This window comes from Ptychodera flava, chromosome 22 (genome assembly GCF_041260155.1).
Source record: "Ptychodera flava strain L36383 chromosome 22, AS_Pfla_20210202, whole genome shotgun sequence".
In the NCBI taxonomy this organism is placed as follows: Eukaryota; Metazoa; Hemichordata; class Enteropneusta; family Ptychoderidae; genus Ptychodera; species Ptychodera flava.
The window spans coordinates 29,643,483-29,662,430 of NC_091949.1; the positions used below are offsets into that span (position 1 = coordinate 29,643,483).

Below are 18,948 nucleotides of genomic sequence, written 5' to 3' on the forward strand. Positions count from 1 at the left end.
ATTCTGTTAGTTTCAAATTCTACACTGTGATAATAATAATGTTACTTTGACGTACTGGTGCTATAGCAACCAGGAGTGTTTTGCAAAAATACATGTGAAAGATGTACATGCATTTCAAGTAAACAGCACACAAAATTTACAAATGGTTACTGGTAGGGTACCACACATCATACGAACTGGTAAAACTTACATCAACATAGTTGGCGTTTATGTAATCAGTATGCTTTTGTTTGGAACTTAACGGTGTCAGCTGAACTCTGCTCTGATCATCTGTAGAAAAGAATTAGATCATCAGCATGGTTGTCTCTATAAGCATGATTACATGTATGATCATACTGACTCACCGATCAACAGGGAATATGCTGTAATTCTTCTGCCCTCTCAAGAAAAACCAGCATGATAAGATATTAATCAATAACCGTTTCTCTCTGCTGATCAAAATCGCTTGATTTTCAGCATAATTTGTTTCATATCATAGATATGATAGGGAAAGGTAAAAAGCTTTACAGTGGTGAAAGATGTGTATTTCTCAAAACAATTGACACATACTGTTACAACAAGCAGACAGAATATGCCACAAATCTAACTAACAACAGCAAACTATATAGCTATAGAAATATCCCATTGCCTATTGCTAAGCAAGGCAACACATCATGAAACACTTTCAAACAAACTAAATCTGTCCATAACTGCTGATATGAGAAAAGTACAGTACTTACAGGCCACAATATCAAGGTATCTGTTCTTATGTTTATTTTCAGGTAATTTTGAATGCACACATGACAAATGTCTGGTAGATATCTTGCCTATTTCCTGAAAAGACAGATAATGAATGCTATTACTAGTAAGCATTAGAAAGTAAATATGCTGAATATACTGGTCGGTTTGATCATCAAGGTCCACTCTAGAGACAGAAAATTACTGGAAAATTCAGGTCTGAAAATCAAACCAAACTGTTTGTTCAAGTGTATTTCAAGCCTGCTAAAATAAGATTCACTAATACATGACACAAATAATTTGGGGATGCTGTACATTATATATAGAAGAGGCCAATTTTAAAGACTAAAGATAGAATGCTTGTACGTGTTAAAAATCCACTTATGACATCTGTTAGTGAAAATTTTGACAAAAAGTGTGCATCCATAATTTGAAGTGTGTACATAATCATGTCCATGCATTTGTTGATGTTTTCTGTCTATACAAACAAAATAAATGTGCACTGCTCAGGAGTTTTATATATGATGGGTGTACAACCAATATGAGTTAAGGTTTCAATTCAGTCTGGATTTCAATTGTTTCTGATTTGTTAGTGTCCAACTGGGTTTAGTAAACACCTATTGCCTGGTCATGAGGGCTATAGCGCCCGTCTATTACCCCGAGGGCTTGTGTGTTACCAGAAATTAACACATCACTATTCCCTGAGGCCATAGGCCGAGGGGTATAGCGATGTGTTTCTGGTAACACAAGGCCACAAGGGGTAATAGACGAGCGCTATAGCCCGAATAAAGACCAGGCTATAGGTGTTTTATAACACACCACATGCTCATGTTGTATTGTTATATAGTTTTTAATGTGTTTTGATATTTTGCACCGCAACAATCCATTATGACAAGTTTACCGGGCGATGAATCCACAGTGGTTTCAGTTGTACGTAGTACCACTTTCTTTCAAAAAATATTCTAAACATACCTAGCGACATCCTTAGTTGCACTTTTTAAATCTTTTCCGTCGATTACCTGTTCAAGTTCCTACGCTGTTGGAATGTTGAAAATTTTGGAAAATCTGTTTTAGATAATGTGTCGTCACCTATCCCGGACGCACATCACGTTCTAGTCACCCGCCATTGTTGCAAAGCTGCAGACGACCGGGCACTTTTCCAAATTTGGTCAAAACTACTTCCCTAGGGAAATAGCTTTTCAAAAAATGCCCTCTGATGTCACTTTTATCAATCCGGTGGGGACTAGACGTATCTATTTTCTCGTCACGTGACGTATTCTGGCGAATCGCCAAACGGAATGAGCATGTGGCGTGTTATAATAAAGTCTATGTGACTGGGAATTTGTTCAATAGCTGGTGTCTGTCATTCTTCAGAAATCCTTTATGGTAATGTTGAGACAGTTGTTGGGAGGCATGAAACAAACTATTGCAAACATAGACAATAGTCTTTTGCTCCATTGTCTATGCTGCAAAATATTCACAAACATTGTTGTCGATAGGTATGCAATTATTGAGGTGTGCCTCAGGGACAGATATTCAGATGAAGCTCATGGGGTTGATAAAAATTTCATGGGCTTAGTTTTGTGAAAATTGAAAAATCTTTTAATCTTTTCTTTCGCATAGAGGTAACAGAGGGATGGCAGCCATCTTTAATTTTGAATATTGGTAAATTCAAGGTAATTTGTTTCTTCGATATCAAAGTTTGCAATGCAACTCCTGAATTTATTCTTGATTTAGAAAGAGAATAGTTGAAAGTTTCTCTGAGGAAAGTTAGAGTAAGTTAAAGTCTCTCATTTCCAATGATGAAAGAAGCATTCATTTGGTTTTAATGAGCAACTCCTTGACATGCATACACCTTGTAGGCCATATAGGGAATGAAGACATTTTGATTGATACACACTACATTAGGAGTGCACAACATGAAAATTCCAAATAAAGCCATTGTTAATGAATCCTTATAAGTTGATTTAAGACCTACTTAAAGATCACCTAACTGATATACAGTATTTGTGCAAACGAATGCTATATTCTACCTCTGGAGATTGAATCATCAATAAGTCTTGAATGTCAATCAGCAAAAGCGCTCAAATTTCACTGACATATTTTTTATGTATACTGACACACATATTTACATATTTGATTCAAGTTTAATGATTGATTTGGAAATGATTTATGTAAACCAGGGCTCTAAATAATGCTTGTCTGCCTTGTCCTGAACAGGTATGTACTTTAGGGCCTTGGACAGGCAGTTTTGAAAAGTACTTGTCCCAGTGTACAGGTGGAATTTTCAGCCCTCAGTCAGAACTATATTGTACAATCTTTTTCCCGTACCATTTATTTGAAAATTTCAATCCATGTAACTTTAGGAATTTTCGAAACCATTATCTGGACGTTAACGATCAAAAACAAAACAAAACAGACTGACAATCATTTCAACACTGTTAACAGGAGGCAGCTATATTGGAACATGCAAAATGACACAGTTGAGGGCGCTTTTGCCGTATCAACAATTTACCTGATTAACAACAATGAAGAGTGTCACTCAACATACTTAACATTTTCCAAGAAATATCAGCTATCATAGAACACCGAGACCGAGACTGTTCAATATGGTTGCCAACCTCTCAAACGAGGTGTTATACAAAATAATTTTCTTTAATTTCTTTGGACTGTCTGTCTTAGATGAGTTTAATTTGGTACGTTTTCTGAGAATGAACAGAACAATTTGTTTGTGGACAGGCATTTTTTTTACTGGGACAGCTGGTACTTTTTATCATAACTTGTCTAGTGGATAGATGGTCGACAAAAAGTATTTTGAGCCCTGTAAACAATGTTCATTTCATACTTTTTAAATATTAAAAGTAATTGTCAGATTGGTGATATGGAAGGGAATATATTTCACAGGATATCATTGGTTATGTATGACAAACAGCTTACTAAGGTACATGCAAATAAAAATTGAACATGGAAATTTATTTTGGAAATTATTTGATTCCTACCTCAAATTCAACAGAGAAGCCATAGTCCCCATCTGCATGGAGCGCCGTCACATGTTTTTCAAAGTCCTCTTTTGCTATACTTTGAGTGGCTGATACAGCTGGACGCAAAACAAAACAGTTATTCTCACATAAATGATTCATGTACATACCATAAGTCCTTGAACTGAATCAACAGTGGACACCAATCCAATACTTTGGAGATGCATATATTAAGAATGTTAAATTCATTTCAAAGAAATATCCACATTTACTGAATGTTGATATTCAGACATCAAATAGGATTTCATGGTACTTTGTATATGGAATTCATTCTGGGTATTAGGGAACTATGACTAAAATCAAAGAGGAAAGCAATGCAGCGACACGTATGAACCAACGCTGTCTTTTCATGTTGTATCGGTAACTTTCAAATTTGACTTTTTACTCAACTTGATGCATTTCATCGGTAAAAGTGGCAAAAACCAAGTTTGTTGATGGTAAATCACTAATCCATGAATGCATGCCTCAAGAAAACATCATGATTTCCTCCACAATTGTGAAGAAGGAACATGAAACCGTGATTGCTAGTAATGACTTGGATAAAAACCATCTATATTTATTCAGTATGTGAAGTATACTGTCACTTGATCTTGCAAACTGGGTCAACACTGGGTTGGGTAGAGAAGAAGTACATAGAAACCTGAAGTGTACTTTTGCAAAATTTCTTCATGCAAGTAACGATCAGTTGTTTTCCCATATAGAAGAGTCAAAGCATATGTCAGCATGGGGTATGTAATCAAACATGTATAATGAATCAACATCTGACAGCTTCCAGCAGGAACAATTGCTATTAAGACCAAAAAGCACATCCCTGGCAGATATACTACAAAAACACATAATTACCAGGAAGTCCTAGCTGAGAAGACCTCACGTCACTGAAGTGTGTCTACCTTTCTGATTCCAATACAATTATTTTCATATGAAAACCCTTATTTCTCTAGTTAAGTTTCTCATTTCATGCATAAATATCTCCCATCCATGATTTGAAAGACGTTAAAAATTTTGCTATATCACATACAGTGTTTCCTACTCGTATTAGTTTGGTGAATCGATACTTTTGTAGTAAACTCCCTTATTAATTTAACATTACACCCAAATGCTACAGTGAGGGCTACTTCAGGTTGATAAACTGAGTAAAATACAGGGAAATGATATGAATGTATATGAATGATAGAGAGTGATTAAAGTGTGCTTTGGAATTCAGTTATTAAAAAGTTATAAGATACTCACTCTTCAAGTCCGGTTGCTTGATTTCAAGTGATGGTTGTACAGGTGATGAGTCTGATCTGGTATTATTGTTATGATTTGACTGTCTGGGCTTTCTGGAAAATTCCAATAAGTAAAGACGGAGAGATTATAGAATTTGAAAAACTTAAGGATGCGTCTCATAGAATGACTTCATTGAAATATATTTTCAATCCGCATTTTCATATTGAAGTAGTGGTCAAACACCCGACATGTGGTACTTTATTCAAGGAGTCGATTAGACTTGTTAAAGACCATAACTTTCATTTTACAGCAAAAGACTGGATGGCTGGACAGTCTCATATACATATTTTACTATTTTATACATTGCACAGAAGTTTTGTAGATAACATTGTAAAAAGAACTGACTCATGCAAGTGGTTGGATAGAACACACGAGGAAAGTGCTAAATTACTTATCGAGTTGATTGTAGAGACAGAAATAATCAGTACAGCACTCTGGCTAAACAAACCAAAATACAAGGGTATACGTAATGATGCCTATCTGTTTTATAGACACACAAGGATAAACAGTGGAGAGGAGAGGAGTGTCGTGTGATCTATCCAAACACTCAAATGAGTTGATTATTTTTATCTACAATGTTATCTACAAAACTTTTGTGCAACATACAAAAAGTAAATGTAATGTATATGAGACTGTCCAGCCATCCTGTTCTTTGCTCATGCATCAATATTGACAGTAAAAGGTGATATTTTTAGTGTAAAGTCCAAAATTATCAACTTAAGGCTTTTCTGGAGACCAATTTCTTGATGTTGACAAAATCACAATGTCATCTACATAATGAAGACATTTAACAGGAATGTTATCTATCAAACTTTGGCATATCACAGTTTTTGGGATTGAAAATTGTGGGTAAATCACAGAGATACAAATTGAATAAAGTGGGCTAAATTACACCCTTGCTTACGCCAAGCAGTCCATTCTTTGTTTTTAGTCCCCGCGGACGAAGTCCGGTGGGGACTTATAGATTGGGTCCCGTCCGTCCGTCATCAACAGTTTCTCAGACACTGCTGAACCAATTTTGTTCAAACTTGGCACAAAGGCATAGCACTATGACCTACAGATGCACATCGATTTATTTTGCAATACGATTCAATATGGCCGCAAGGTGGCCATATTTTTGCGATTTTTCATGTCTTTGAACAATAACTCAAACATCTGTGAATTGATTTTGTTCAAACTTGAAACAAAAGGAAAGCACTATGATCTACATGTGCATGTCAATTTATTTAGTGATATGATGAATATGGCCATGAGGCGGCCATTTTTTTTGCGATTTTTCATGTCTTTGAACCATAACTCAAACATCCATGTACTGATTTTGATCAAACTTGGCACAAGGGCAAAGCACTATGACCTTGATATGCACGTCAAGTTATTTTGCGATTCGATCGAATGTGGCCACGAGGCAGCCACATTTTTTGCGATATTTCATGTCATTGAACCATAACTCAAACATCCGTGAACTGATTATGTTCAAACTTGGCACAAAGGCAAGCACTATGACCTACATATGCATTGTGTTATGTAGGTCATTCCCCCCACACTCATCATGACCTGAGTTCAATTAGTCTAGAACATTCTCAAGGTCACTGCCCTGATGACCTCACAACCTTGAATTCAATTAGTCATGTTTGGAATGTTCTGGAAAGTTGATTAGTTGTGTAAGGGAGATAATTTTAGAACAGTAATTAGCATGTCAATAAAAGTTCTAGATTGTTCTTATATGCCTTTATAAAAGGGACGTGCACAGCTTCCAGTCAGACTTTTGGGATCGTGTCTCTTGTGTGTTACTAAACTCCAGCAGTAGTCATTCTCAAGACTTTTCAAGACCTTCACTGTCAACGCTGGATTTATACTGTGGACTTTGTGCAGTTTCAAGCCTGCAAGCCAAAGGACTGTTCATTCATCCAACTGACTGTTACAACTCTGAGACTGGAGCTTTGCCGTCCCAGCTGAGATAAGTAGTCTGTACACTTTTAAAGCTTGTACTCTGTCCCTGACTTAGCAATTAGTTTTGTTTCGTAATAAATTTTGTTTAAACGGAAACTGCTGACTTCACCCTTTTGTTCGTTTCCTCTGCACGTAACAGAATTGGGGGCTTGTCCGGGATACGAATATTTTGAGCCGTTTGACAACATTTTGCCTACCTTTTCAAAACTACTGTATACTGTGAACTCAGCGAAATTCAATCATGGCGGAATTTAAACCAGACGAATTTATGGATGACCTTGATCAGGACACATTTAATTCCCTCAGAAAAGACAACCTCATAGCACTGGCCAATTTCCTTAAAGTAGATGTCAAAAGATCTATGCGCAAGCGAGAAATACAGTTCAAGATTGCAAAACATTTAGTTAATTCTGGCCATTTTGAGGAGTCTGCCTTAAAAGATTATGAGCCTGAGTCTTCCTTCGAACTCAAAAAATTAGAATTGAAATACAGGCAGATTTCGAGCTAAAAAAATTGGCATTAGAAAAAGAAAAAGAATTACAAATGAAAGAAAAAGAATTACAAATGGAAAAGGAGAGACAGGCATTAGAAAAAGAAAAAATACAAATGCAGTTAGAAATGGAAGAAAGACAGAAAGAGAGGGAATTGGAAATGAAAGAAAAAGAATTGCAAATGGAAGAAAGACAAAGGGAGAAAGAAAGAGAGGAAAAAGAAAAGGAAAGAGAATTAGCAGAACACCGACTGCAGTTAGAAATAAAACGTTTAGAGCTTGGACAGTCAGGAAAATTCTTCCCTTCAGACAAGTTTGACATCACTAAGCATTTCAGGTTAGTTCCCCCTTTCAAGAAAAGGATGATGTTGATAAATATTTCCTTCATTTTGAGAAAATTGCTCAGAGTCTGAATTGGCCTAAGGAGTCCTGGTCTATGCTTTTGCAGAGTGCTTTGGTGGGTAAAGCCAGAGAAATTTACATTCAGTTGTCAGTAGAGCAGGCTTCAAATTATGATTCTGTGAAGGAATTAATTCTCAAGGGTTATGAGTTGGTGCCTGAAGCTTACCGTCAGAAATTTAGGGATTGTGAGAAGGTGAAGGATCAAACTTATGTTGAATTTGCTCGAACAAAAGAACAACTGTTTGATCGTTGGTGTTCTTCTGAAAAGGTCAGTCAGAATTATGACAAATTACGACAACTTGTTTTGATTGAGGAATTTAAAAGGTGCATCCGGAGTGACATCAAGACATTTATCAATGAACAAAAGGCAGATACATTGGAGGTTGCTGCACGTTTGGCCGATGATTATTCATTGACCCACAAATCTTCCTTTCTCAGCAAACCATCCCAGTCCTTTTCATACAGAAACAATGCAGGTAAATTTAACTCCTCCTTTTCATCCAAGAATTTCTCAAAGGACAGTAGAAAATCAAATGACAACAGTTCACAAAATTCAAGTAACACTCCCACATCATCAGATCCCAAGTCTCAATCTCCTTCTGACAAACAGTTCGGTACACTTTCTTGTAATTATTGTAAGAAAGACGGCCATTTAATGTCAGAGTGTTTCAAATTGAAAAGAAAACGTGAAGGTCAAAGTGGTCAAAGTGGATCTAAGCCAACCGGCTTTATTTCTTCATCAACTCAATTAGAGTCTAATAATGTGTGTAACACATTTTCTGAGGTTAAACCCCTCTTATCCCCAATTAATGAGGTCAAGGTCAATTCTTCTCAAGATAGCATTATGGGTATTTTCGAACCATTTATTCACGATGGTTTTATATCACTTTCTAGTGATTTTCTTCCGCTACCCCTGTCAAAATTTTAAGAGATACCGGGGCTTCCCAGTCTCTTTTGTTGGCAGATACCCTGCCGATTTCTGAAAAGTCATTTTCAGGTTCTAAAGTTCTTATTAAGGGTGTAGATTGCAATGACTTTATTCCTGTTCCTCTCCATAATGTCTATTTGTCTTCGGACTTTGTTTCTGGACCTGTGGCTTTAGGTATTAGGCCTTTTTTGCCTTTTGAAGGGATTCACCTTCTTCTTGGAAACGACCTTGCTGGGGACAAGGTCATTACTAATCCACTTGTGACTGATAATCCTACTTTAGATCAGGATCCAGAGCCAATTGAAAAGAGATACCCGATTTATTTCCTTCATGTGCTATTACTCGAGCCATGTCAAAGAAACTTCCGAGAATCAAAATACTCTCAAAAATAATGTCACAGATGTTGACTTAAATGACACCTTTCTCAGTCAGGTGTTTGACACGGATCATTCCGTTATCCCTCGTGGATTTGAAACTTCCAGTAAAACTTCTGCTGACAAAGTCAGACATTTTCTAGATCAAATCTCATTGCAGAACAACACAAAGACCCAGATATTTTGTCTTTGTTTGACAGGGTAGATGATGAAGATAAAACTTCAGATAGCTCTGTTTCCTATTATACAAAATCTGGTATTCTCATGCGTAAATGGAGACCTCCAGATGTTTTGGTTGATGACGATTGGGCTATAAAACATCAAATTGTGGTTCCAAAGCCCTATCGTGCTGAAATATTGCGCCTGGCCCATGAAACGCCCTGGGCTGGTCACTTAGGAGTCAGGAAAACTTATCATAAAATTCTCAGTCACTTTTATTGGCCTAATCTCAGGCAGGATGTAGCACATTTCTGTAAAACTTGTCACACATGTCAAATGGTAGGAAAGCCAAATCAGACCATTCCAAAGGCCCCTTTACAGCCAATTCCTGCATTTCAAGAACCATTTAGTAGGATACTAATAGACTGTGTTGGGCCCCTACCAAAAACAAGATCAGGAAATGAGTACATGCTGACAATAATGTGTACATCAACTCGGTTCCCAGAAGCCATACCACTGAGAAATATAAAGACAAAGACTATAGTGAGAGCTTTAGTCAAATTTTTCACTTTATTTGGCCTCCCTAAATGTGTCCAGTCCGATCAAGGCTCCAACTTTATGTCTGGTATTTTTCAACAAGTAATGGATCAGCTAGGCATTAAACAGTATAGGTCATCCGCCTATCATCCAGAAAGTCAGGGTGCTCTTGAGCGATTTCATCAAACTTTGAAAAACATGATTAGGACCTACTGTTTTGACACAGAGAAGCAGTGGGATGAAGGAATTCATTTTTTGCTCTTTGCTGTTAGAGAGTCAATTCAGGAGTCTCTTGGTTTTAGCCCATTTGAGCTTGTATTTGGACATACAGTCCGTGGCCCACTTAAGCTCGTTAAAGAGAAATTCCTATCAGACGATGATGATTGTCTGAATATTTTGCAATATGTGTCAGATTTTCGTACGAAACTCTCTAAAGCATGTGAATTAGCCAGAGAAAATCTTGAGTCATCTCAGCAGTCAATGAAAACCAAATATGATAAAAGCACCTCAAACGGAAGTTTGAACCAGGTCAAAAAGTTCTTGTTCTACTTCCATTCCTGGCAAACCACTCCATGCTCGTTACTTTGGGCCATATCTAATTGATAAGAAATTGAGTGATTTAAATTACATCATAATAACACCTGACAGGCGAAAACAAAAACAGCTATGTCACATAAATATGCTTAAGCCATATTTGGATAGGGATAATCCTACTATAACTCAGCCTGTCAGTACCGTCAGTTCTGGCCATTATGAAGATAGTGATACTGAAACTGACTTGAGTGAAAATACTCTAAACTCAAAGCTGGGCTCGGTCAAGCTTCAGAACTCAGAAATCCTGGAGAAGCTGGAGTCTACAAAGTTGGCACACCTCCAGCCAGAACACCAACAACAGCTGAAAGAACCAATCCATGAACATTTGTTCCAAGATGTTCCAACGAGGACAAACATCATCTACCACAACGAAGATGTCTGCGACAGTAATCCAGTGGAACAACATCCAGACGGACTGAATCCTGCGAAAGCGGAATATCTCCAGGAGGAAGCCAAGTATTTGCCGAACAATGACTTTATCGAACTCAGTAAAAATAACCGGACTTTGCCGTGCATACTTTATGCCAAATTCAGTGCCATTTCAAGTTTTCCAACAACAAATTGCAAGAAGATAGTCATGGGACATCCTGTTTGCTACTTTTCACACAAATTTAACAAATCCCAGAGAAACTACTCTACAATTGAAAAAGAGTGTTTATCTTTGATATTAGCTTTACAGCATTTTGAAGTTTATGTTACTTCTTCAAATCAGCCAATAGTGGTTTATATTGATCACAACCCTCTTGTTTTTCTGCAGAAATTTAAAGGCAAAATCAGAGATTGCTAAGATGGAGTTTAATGTTACAGGAGTTTAATCTTGACATTAGACATATCAAAGGCAGAGACAATTTAATTGCAGACTGTCTCTCTCGTATTTAGAGTTTATTGTTGTTCACTTTCAAGAAATTTTATTGTTGTTCACTTTCAAGAAATTTTACTTTAGAAAAAAAAAAAATTTGAGTACTTAAATCCTTTTCAAGATTACATTTGTAAAAGAAAGATTTTTCTTTGAAAAATTTTCTTTTTTTTGAAGAGGGGGTGTGTTATGTAGGTCATTTCCCCCACACTCATCATGACCTGAGTTCAATTAGTCTAGAACATTCTCAAGGTCACTGCCCTTGATGACCTCACAACCTTGAATTCAATTAGTCATGTTTGGAATGTTCTGGAAAGTTGATTAGTTGTGTAAGGGAGATAATTTTAGAACAGTAATTAGCATGTCAATAAAAGTTCTAGATTGTTCTTATATGCCTTTATAAAAGGGACGTGCACAGCTTCCAGTCAGACTTTTGGGATCGTGTCTCTTGTGTGTTACTAAACTCCAGCAGTAGTCATTCTCAAGACTTTTCAAGACCTTCACTGTCAACGCTGGATTTATACTGTGGACTTTGTGCAGCTTCAAGCCTGCAAGCCAAAGGACTGTTCATTCATCCAACTGACTGTTACAACTCTGAGACTGGAGCTTTGCCGTCCCAGCTGAGATAAGTAGTCTGTACACTTTTAAAGCTTGTACTCTGTCCCTGACTTAGCAATTAGTTTTGTTTTCGTAATAAATTTTGTTTAAACGGAAACTGCTGAGTTCACCCTTTTGTTCGTTTTCTCTGCACGTAACAATTGTGAAAAGTTTGACATATGGCCACAATGACGGTCATTGTTTTTGCAATTTTTTTATGTCTTTGAACCATAAATCAAACATCTGTGAACTGATTTGTTCAATTTGGAAAAAAACTTGTCACAGACACAGACCAGAACGAAAATACCATTTTTTATACATAGAGAGCAAAAACAGAATAAGAAGAATTCAGTTTGTGCTCACACAGATTTTCTGTCACGATTTTTTAATGTCAATGGACATTGTCGATTTTCGTCACGTGATAGCGCCACCCACTTTGTTATACCAACGGAAATGGGTCATTCATTGAACATTCTACAAATAACATTAGTTTGCAAATCATAGGCCTCATGCAATTTGCATCAAGGTCACACTACAGCAACCAAGACACCAAAGATTATAACCAAGCAGACAAGCAGGGACTGTGTCATCAATGATGATTTGTTATTTTATATTCTACATTTTCATACGTATTTTTAATAAGTCTGGTACATTGTTTCCAGTCACACCATATTATAGCGATTTCTGAAATAGGACAAACTCAGAGTTTGAAGAGAGTACATTGGGAGTGAGTTGCATTGGGTCATATAATGATAGACTTCTTATACTGTTTCTCATGACATCTACATTACGTTTGAACATGGTCCGTATAACCATACTTTGAAACAACAACAACACATTAGTTATGTTTGTTGAATTTTATTGGTCAACAACAATAACAACATGACAAATATAAATATAAACAACAAAACAACAACAACAACCAGTTTTTCGGTCCCCTGTGGTGAAGTTGATTATCCGCAGTCCTCTAACAGTTATTGGATGTAACCATTATAACTGGCAACTATGTTTGCAAAGTTCAAATAAATATTATAATGTTTATTGCGCAACAACACACTTAAGAAGTGTGGTAAGGCAAAATACCTGTACGTTCAACGAGTGTGGTAAGGCAAAAATACCTTTACAGTTCAACGAGTGTAGTAAGGCAAAAATACCTTTACAGTTCAACGATACAAGGATATACAACATTAGGGAATTTAAGGTGTAATAAAGGTGAAATACCATCCTGGAACGTGCAAAACACATGTACCAGTACATACTGAGCACTGATAAGCAATCACTGGTAGACATATCACAGAAAAGATCAGCAACACATAAGACTCAATGTATTATTACAAAATTTCCCACGTTTTTGCTTGTCATTTGCTGTTCTCATTTGCTGATAGTAAATTGCCCCACCACATCTGACCCACTAATATGAATTACTGCGTTCAAATCTCGCGCATCAGCCAGAACAGCTGACCAATTAGAAAAAGGTTTACATGCAACCATTTGTTATGGATTGCAGCATTGTATTTAAAAACAGAACCTGATTGGCTCCTGCAAAGCATGAGATTTGAATCCATTTCTCTATAGCAGTTGGCCAGCTGTAGTAAGGGGACTATCAGTTAATGAGAACAGCAAACAAAAACCAAAGGTGGAAAAGTTGCCATCTCTACATCTGATTTTTATCAGATTGCTCAAGAAAAACAGGTAATAATAGTACTGACAAATTTGATAGATTGATAAGGTCTCCTCAGTGTTACGTACCTGCAGCAGTTGAAGAACATGAGAGCACCAAGTACCACAATTCCGATGGCAAGAAGGGTTCCAATTATCTCAGCTGTTGTAACCAGATCATCATCATTGCTTACAATACCTTATATTTGTGTTGCACCTTGCATTTTCTTCATGTTATTGACGTGAAAGTAAACGATAGCGCTGTGGTTGGTGCACTGGTCTCCTTTGGCTCCAAACCTAATGGGCAACTAAATTTCACAAAGGAATTCATTTTAAACTGTTACATCAAATTGATATGATTTTAGTTTTAAGTCCTGTTCTACATTTAAGAAAATAGCCTTTAAAACTGTTCACCATACAATGCTCAACTTTTAAAAGGTTATCAACTCAACTTTATCTTTACTGAAGAAAAATTGAACTTATTTTTGTATCACACTTTTATTGCCACAAATGTGATGTAATCCTATATTTACAAGCAAGCAATAAAAATATTATTATTATTATTATTTAAAAGGTTATTTCTTTCAAATAAAGAGGTACATTTTTTTTTCATTCTCTGACTTCCCTCCTGGTGCATCTCTTTTAAGCTGATCTGCATATTAGATGCCTGACATTGGTAAAAATTCTACCATCTGTGCACAATATGGCCAAATAAATATCTTTCCAATAAAACAAGCTCACCCACCCTATTTTTAATATGCAGAACCTAAATATTACAACTATATTTTGCCAATTTTTGCAATTTTCTTTGAGTCATAGAAATAAAAATTACAAACCTCATTCCTAAAAGAAAACTGAACTTCACTCCCCAGATGCAGATTATGTAATTAAATTAGAATCACCTTAACTGACTGTGACTGCAAATGGCATGTAGGGTACAGTACTTCTGCTTAGGGATGTGGTATTATAATTCTAGCTCTTTATGGTGTGGTATACACCCTGTGCACTTAAAATGTACATAACTTTGCTTTTTAATAGAACTTATTCACTACTGATCGACTTCTGAACAATCACATGCTACCAAGGCAGTGTCGATGGTGGCCCTGGAACACACACTATACCGTATAGTTTAGTTTTAGTTTAGTTTATTCCCACAACAAATAAATCAAAATACAACAACAACAATATCAACAAAACCAATACACACACTGAAAACTGCAATAAACAGCAAAGTATGAGAGTAAGAGGTTGGAAAATAACTGTTGTGATCCAAATAAATGAGTCCACCTCATTCTATGAAATAGAACTATACTGCTGCTGATGAACTTTGTGGTGTCAGCAAATAAAATTCTTACAATCAGAGAAATTGAACAAAATACACTGAAGACAAAACAAAAAAATTCAAAATCAGTATCGTGACAGAAGAAAATTTCTGTATGCTATTTGAACCTGTGTCTAAACATGTATATCTCTTATCTCCTTGGAAATATTATTCCAAATTTTTGATCCTACAACTTTTATTGGAAGATTGACCAAATCTACCTCTGTACCTAGAGACTTGAAGGTCACTTTGACTTTTAGATCTTGTGTCACGATTGGCTGTGCTTGTGGTTGCAGTTCATTTAAACTTGACTTTTCTGTTTGAAAATACTTCTTTTTGCATTTTTTTACACAAGAACAGGTCACCTTGGGTTACTTCTCTAGTGCTGTTGCAGTTGTGACATTTTGGAATTGAAACTGTAGTGGCATCTGATAGATTTGTGGTTTCAGTGTGAGTACGATATTAGTTCTGACAACAATGGACTTGATCTTTGATACTGATTACAGAGTATTTTGCTAAGGGTGTGCAGTGAAATCCCAAACTTCATATCTTGACAAAATAACGTAAATTTCCATCCTTAGACATTAATGTACCCACGTTTGGTGATTTAGATGATGTTATCACTGAAGCAAATTCTTGAACTTGGAGAGCTCACGGGTTACAATGTGCCCACTTATCACAGCTGGGCAGACTTAAAAAAAATACGTAGCTATAAAATGACAGTATGTGGGAAATTGGGCAGTGAGATGCCAACAAAAGTACGAGTTGCAATTAAGGTGCAGAAAAATGGACCTCACCCAGTTTGCTGACTTCTTCTGTCTGCTAGTATGAAATCATTATATCCACATGAAAATTTACTGCAGGTTGGGATGTCAGGTCATATAAGCACAGAAATGGAACAAACAGACCACTGACAGTGCATGGTGCATTATGACATTTCAAAATAAAACACCAAAACATGACTATTAATTGATGAGCACTGACTTTATATGACTCACTGAGCCAATAATTAAACACACAAAAAGTTTGATGTCCATATTTATCAATCATTGCACAATCCCAACTTCAATAAATTCAGCCTGATCTTTATAACCTCGGATCCCCTTGGGAGAAACAGAATTGAAATGAATGGGTGCACATGGATACAGGCTGTACCTTCATGTAGAATCTGAAGTCAGGTTACCAGGAAGGCCTACAAACTTGGTAACATTGTGATGGTATGCACTAGTCGCCAAAATTGTTTTCATTATGAAAAATATATTTGCAAGTTTTTCACTGAGACAAAAAAAAAAGGCTCACGAGTGTGAGCTACACCTGTAAACCACTGGGAACACATACGTGTGCCAAAAATAAATTCTCAGGAGCTGGTTACTTTTGAATAGTATCACTGTCCTCAGTACTTCGAGACATTCAACACTGAGTTTTGTGTGCCTAGATATGACACAGGTACACACTGACAGAGGAAAAATGCCAATCACAGGTTGGAGTACAAAGGTTAACTTTATCTGTCAACACTGACTGGCCGTACCTGATAAGTCTGTGCAATCAGTAGCATTATAACCACTATACTGTATTTTTGTGAGGTTGTAACCCAGGTCCAGTAGGCATAATTTGTGATGATTTTTTCCTATTATTATCATAAAAAATAATTATGAATATTAATAAATTATTAATATGAATGTTACAGAATATTAAAACTTTTTTACAAACAGTGTCGTTTAGTTTGTGTAGATGCCATCTGGAAACTCCATTGTTTTGATAATTATGATTATGAATAAATTATGATTATGATTAATAAAGTCATATTTTACACATTGTAATGTGCTTATGTGAACAACCCTCTGGAAACCCTCATACAGTTTCACAATCTATGCCAAAATATGCAAGTGACAACATTGCCAAGGTTTAGTCTACGGCGAGAGTTACCATTGCCCAGGTTCAGTCTACGGCGAGAGTTACTACACAGTGTATATACTGTGTAGTAACTCTCGCCGTAGACTGAACCTGGGCAATGGTAACTCTCGCCGTAGACTGAACCTGGGCAATGGTGTCACTTGTATATTTTGGCATAGATTGTGAAACTATATAAGGGTTTCCAGAGGGTTGTTCACATAAGCACATTACAATGTGTAAAATATGACTTTATTAATCATAATCATAATTTATTCATAATCATAATTATCAAAACAATGGAGTTTCCAGATGGCATTTAGGCCTACACAAAGTAGACGACATTGTGTGTAAAAAAGTTTTAATATTCTGTAACATTCATATTAATAATTTATTAATATTCATAATTATTTTTTATGATAATAATACGAAAAAATCATCACAATTATGCCTACTGGACCTGTGGTTGTAATTCCTGTGTAAAAGGTTGAATAACGTACAATGACCTTACTATGACCCTTTGAAAAACATTCATTATGTTGCCACTTCAATTATTAAATGTGTCTATACATGTTGGATATATGCACTGATTCTGGCTATTAAACATTGGCTCAACTTCCAAGGAATTTGTAAAATAAAACAAACAAGCAACGTCCCACCTTCAGACTAGTTTTGGTTTCACATCATGATAAAATGAGCCTACAGAAAGGATTTACTGCTCATGGGTATTGTTCATTGGCACACTGTATATATGTTATTTATGGTACCCAATGGGATTTACTTTTCCATTGTTTTGTACTATACACCAAAATAGTTGCTATAGTTATCGATCTCTCATTGAACATATTTGCAAAAACTGGAATGTTAATAACTATAAAGGTTGACAAATTTACCCAAGTTGTGAGAGAACATTGAAAACATACATGGGCATGCAAACAAAAAGATCACCGAAATTATGTACAGGAAGAGTCAGGTTCAAGTAGATTGTCAGAGGAATGCCATTTTTTTCAGAACAATGACTGAGTAAATATCCTTGCTAAACAGACTACAGTTATAATATTCTCTCTTTCCATCGTGCAGCAGCCTGTACATATGGTTGGTGTGTTCATTGGCTCTGAGTGGCCTGTAACCAGACGGACAAATGACCTTAGGCTTTCCTTCAAGACAATTAAATGGTAAACTGACACCATCGGTCGAGTAAAATTCAAACAAAAAAGTCAGATCAAAAGATTTTTCGTGGCCACATAATTATTATGAGCAGAGATTAATTTAGTTTTATATGCAACTCCAATCCTTGCTGGAAAATATGTTACACTCAGATACATCAATGTACAAGAGTACTGACTGGAGAGAAAACTTACATTTAATATCTGTGAATGCTACTTTTGTATCACACTAGCAAAACAGGGAAAATCTTGTGTAAACCCAAGTTGATGACATGTTATCGATAAAATAAGGTACCTACATGTACCATTTTGACTCCAGTGGGACGGCCATGAAACAACCCTAACAGGGAGTATATCTTCAAAAGTCAACATTAATGAGCTATTTATGTCAATAAACTGACATTTACTGAAGATTATCTTGCTGTTCAAAGATTACCTTGCTGTTCAGTTTTATCAGTTCTTGGACCTGATCATTTTCTAATGAGAATGTTATCTCCACATACACAGCAATTAAATATCATCTTTGCCAACATTTTAACTGTATCTAAAATAAACATGTTTCCATTCATATCTACCGGTATGTCATTTCTGTAGCCAAAAGTACATTCACAGTACAATTGTATAAATTACATAACATTCACATTTACAAAGAATTTCACTACGTATTAAAGTTTTGGACAAAATGGCCTGTCACATAACACACACTGTAAAATCTGCGATGTGTATGTCTCATTTTATGTCCAAAACGAAACAATATCCTGTAAAAGGCATTCTAAATTACCTAAATCAAAGTTCATTCTATTTATAGAAACACATCAATTCCAGAAAATTTAGCTTTCGACATTATAGATACGGCAAAATCAATTCTGTCTCAAGTGACGGGAGTAAACATTCCTGTCTCCCTGACCCCTCCGCCCCCCACTATTTCACTGAGTGACCCCCCCCCCCCTAATTAACAACAACATGGAACGACATGTATTTTTGAATTTGTGGTTTTCCTG

General features: G+C 36.2%; 1 protein-coding gene across 4 annotated transcripts in view; it reads right to left on the reverse strand.

Moving 5' to 3' along the window:
* Window positions 1–18,948, reverse strand: part of LOC139123151 (receptor-type tyrosine-protein phosphatase gamma-like) — a 41,083-nt gene that overhangs the window by 21,736 nt on the left and 399 nt on the right. For all 4 annotated transcript variants that reach the window (XM_070689208.1, XM_070689207.1, XM_070689205.1 and 1 more), the window contains exons 2-6: window positions 13,661–13,878; window positions 4,986–5,077; window positions 3,717–3,814; window positions 720–813; window positions 191–270 (exon numbers count right to left, since the gene is read on the reverse strand). In XM_070689208.1, coding sequence (XP_070545309.1) covers window positions 191–270; window positions 720–813; window positions 3,717–3,814; window positions 4,986–5,077; window positions 13,661–13,680 — 384 coding nt within the window. In that variant the 5' untranslated portion in view covers window positions 13,681–13,878. The remainder of the gene's footprint in view (window positions 1–190; window positions 271–719; window positions 814–3,716; window positions 3,815–4,985; window positions 5,078–13,660; window positions 13,879–18,948) is intronic.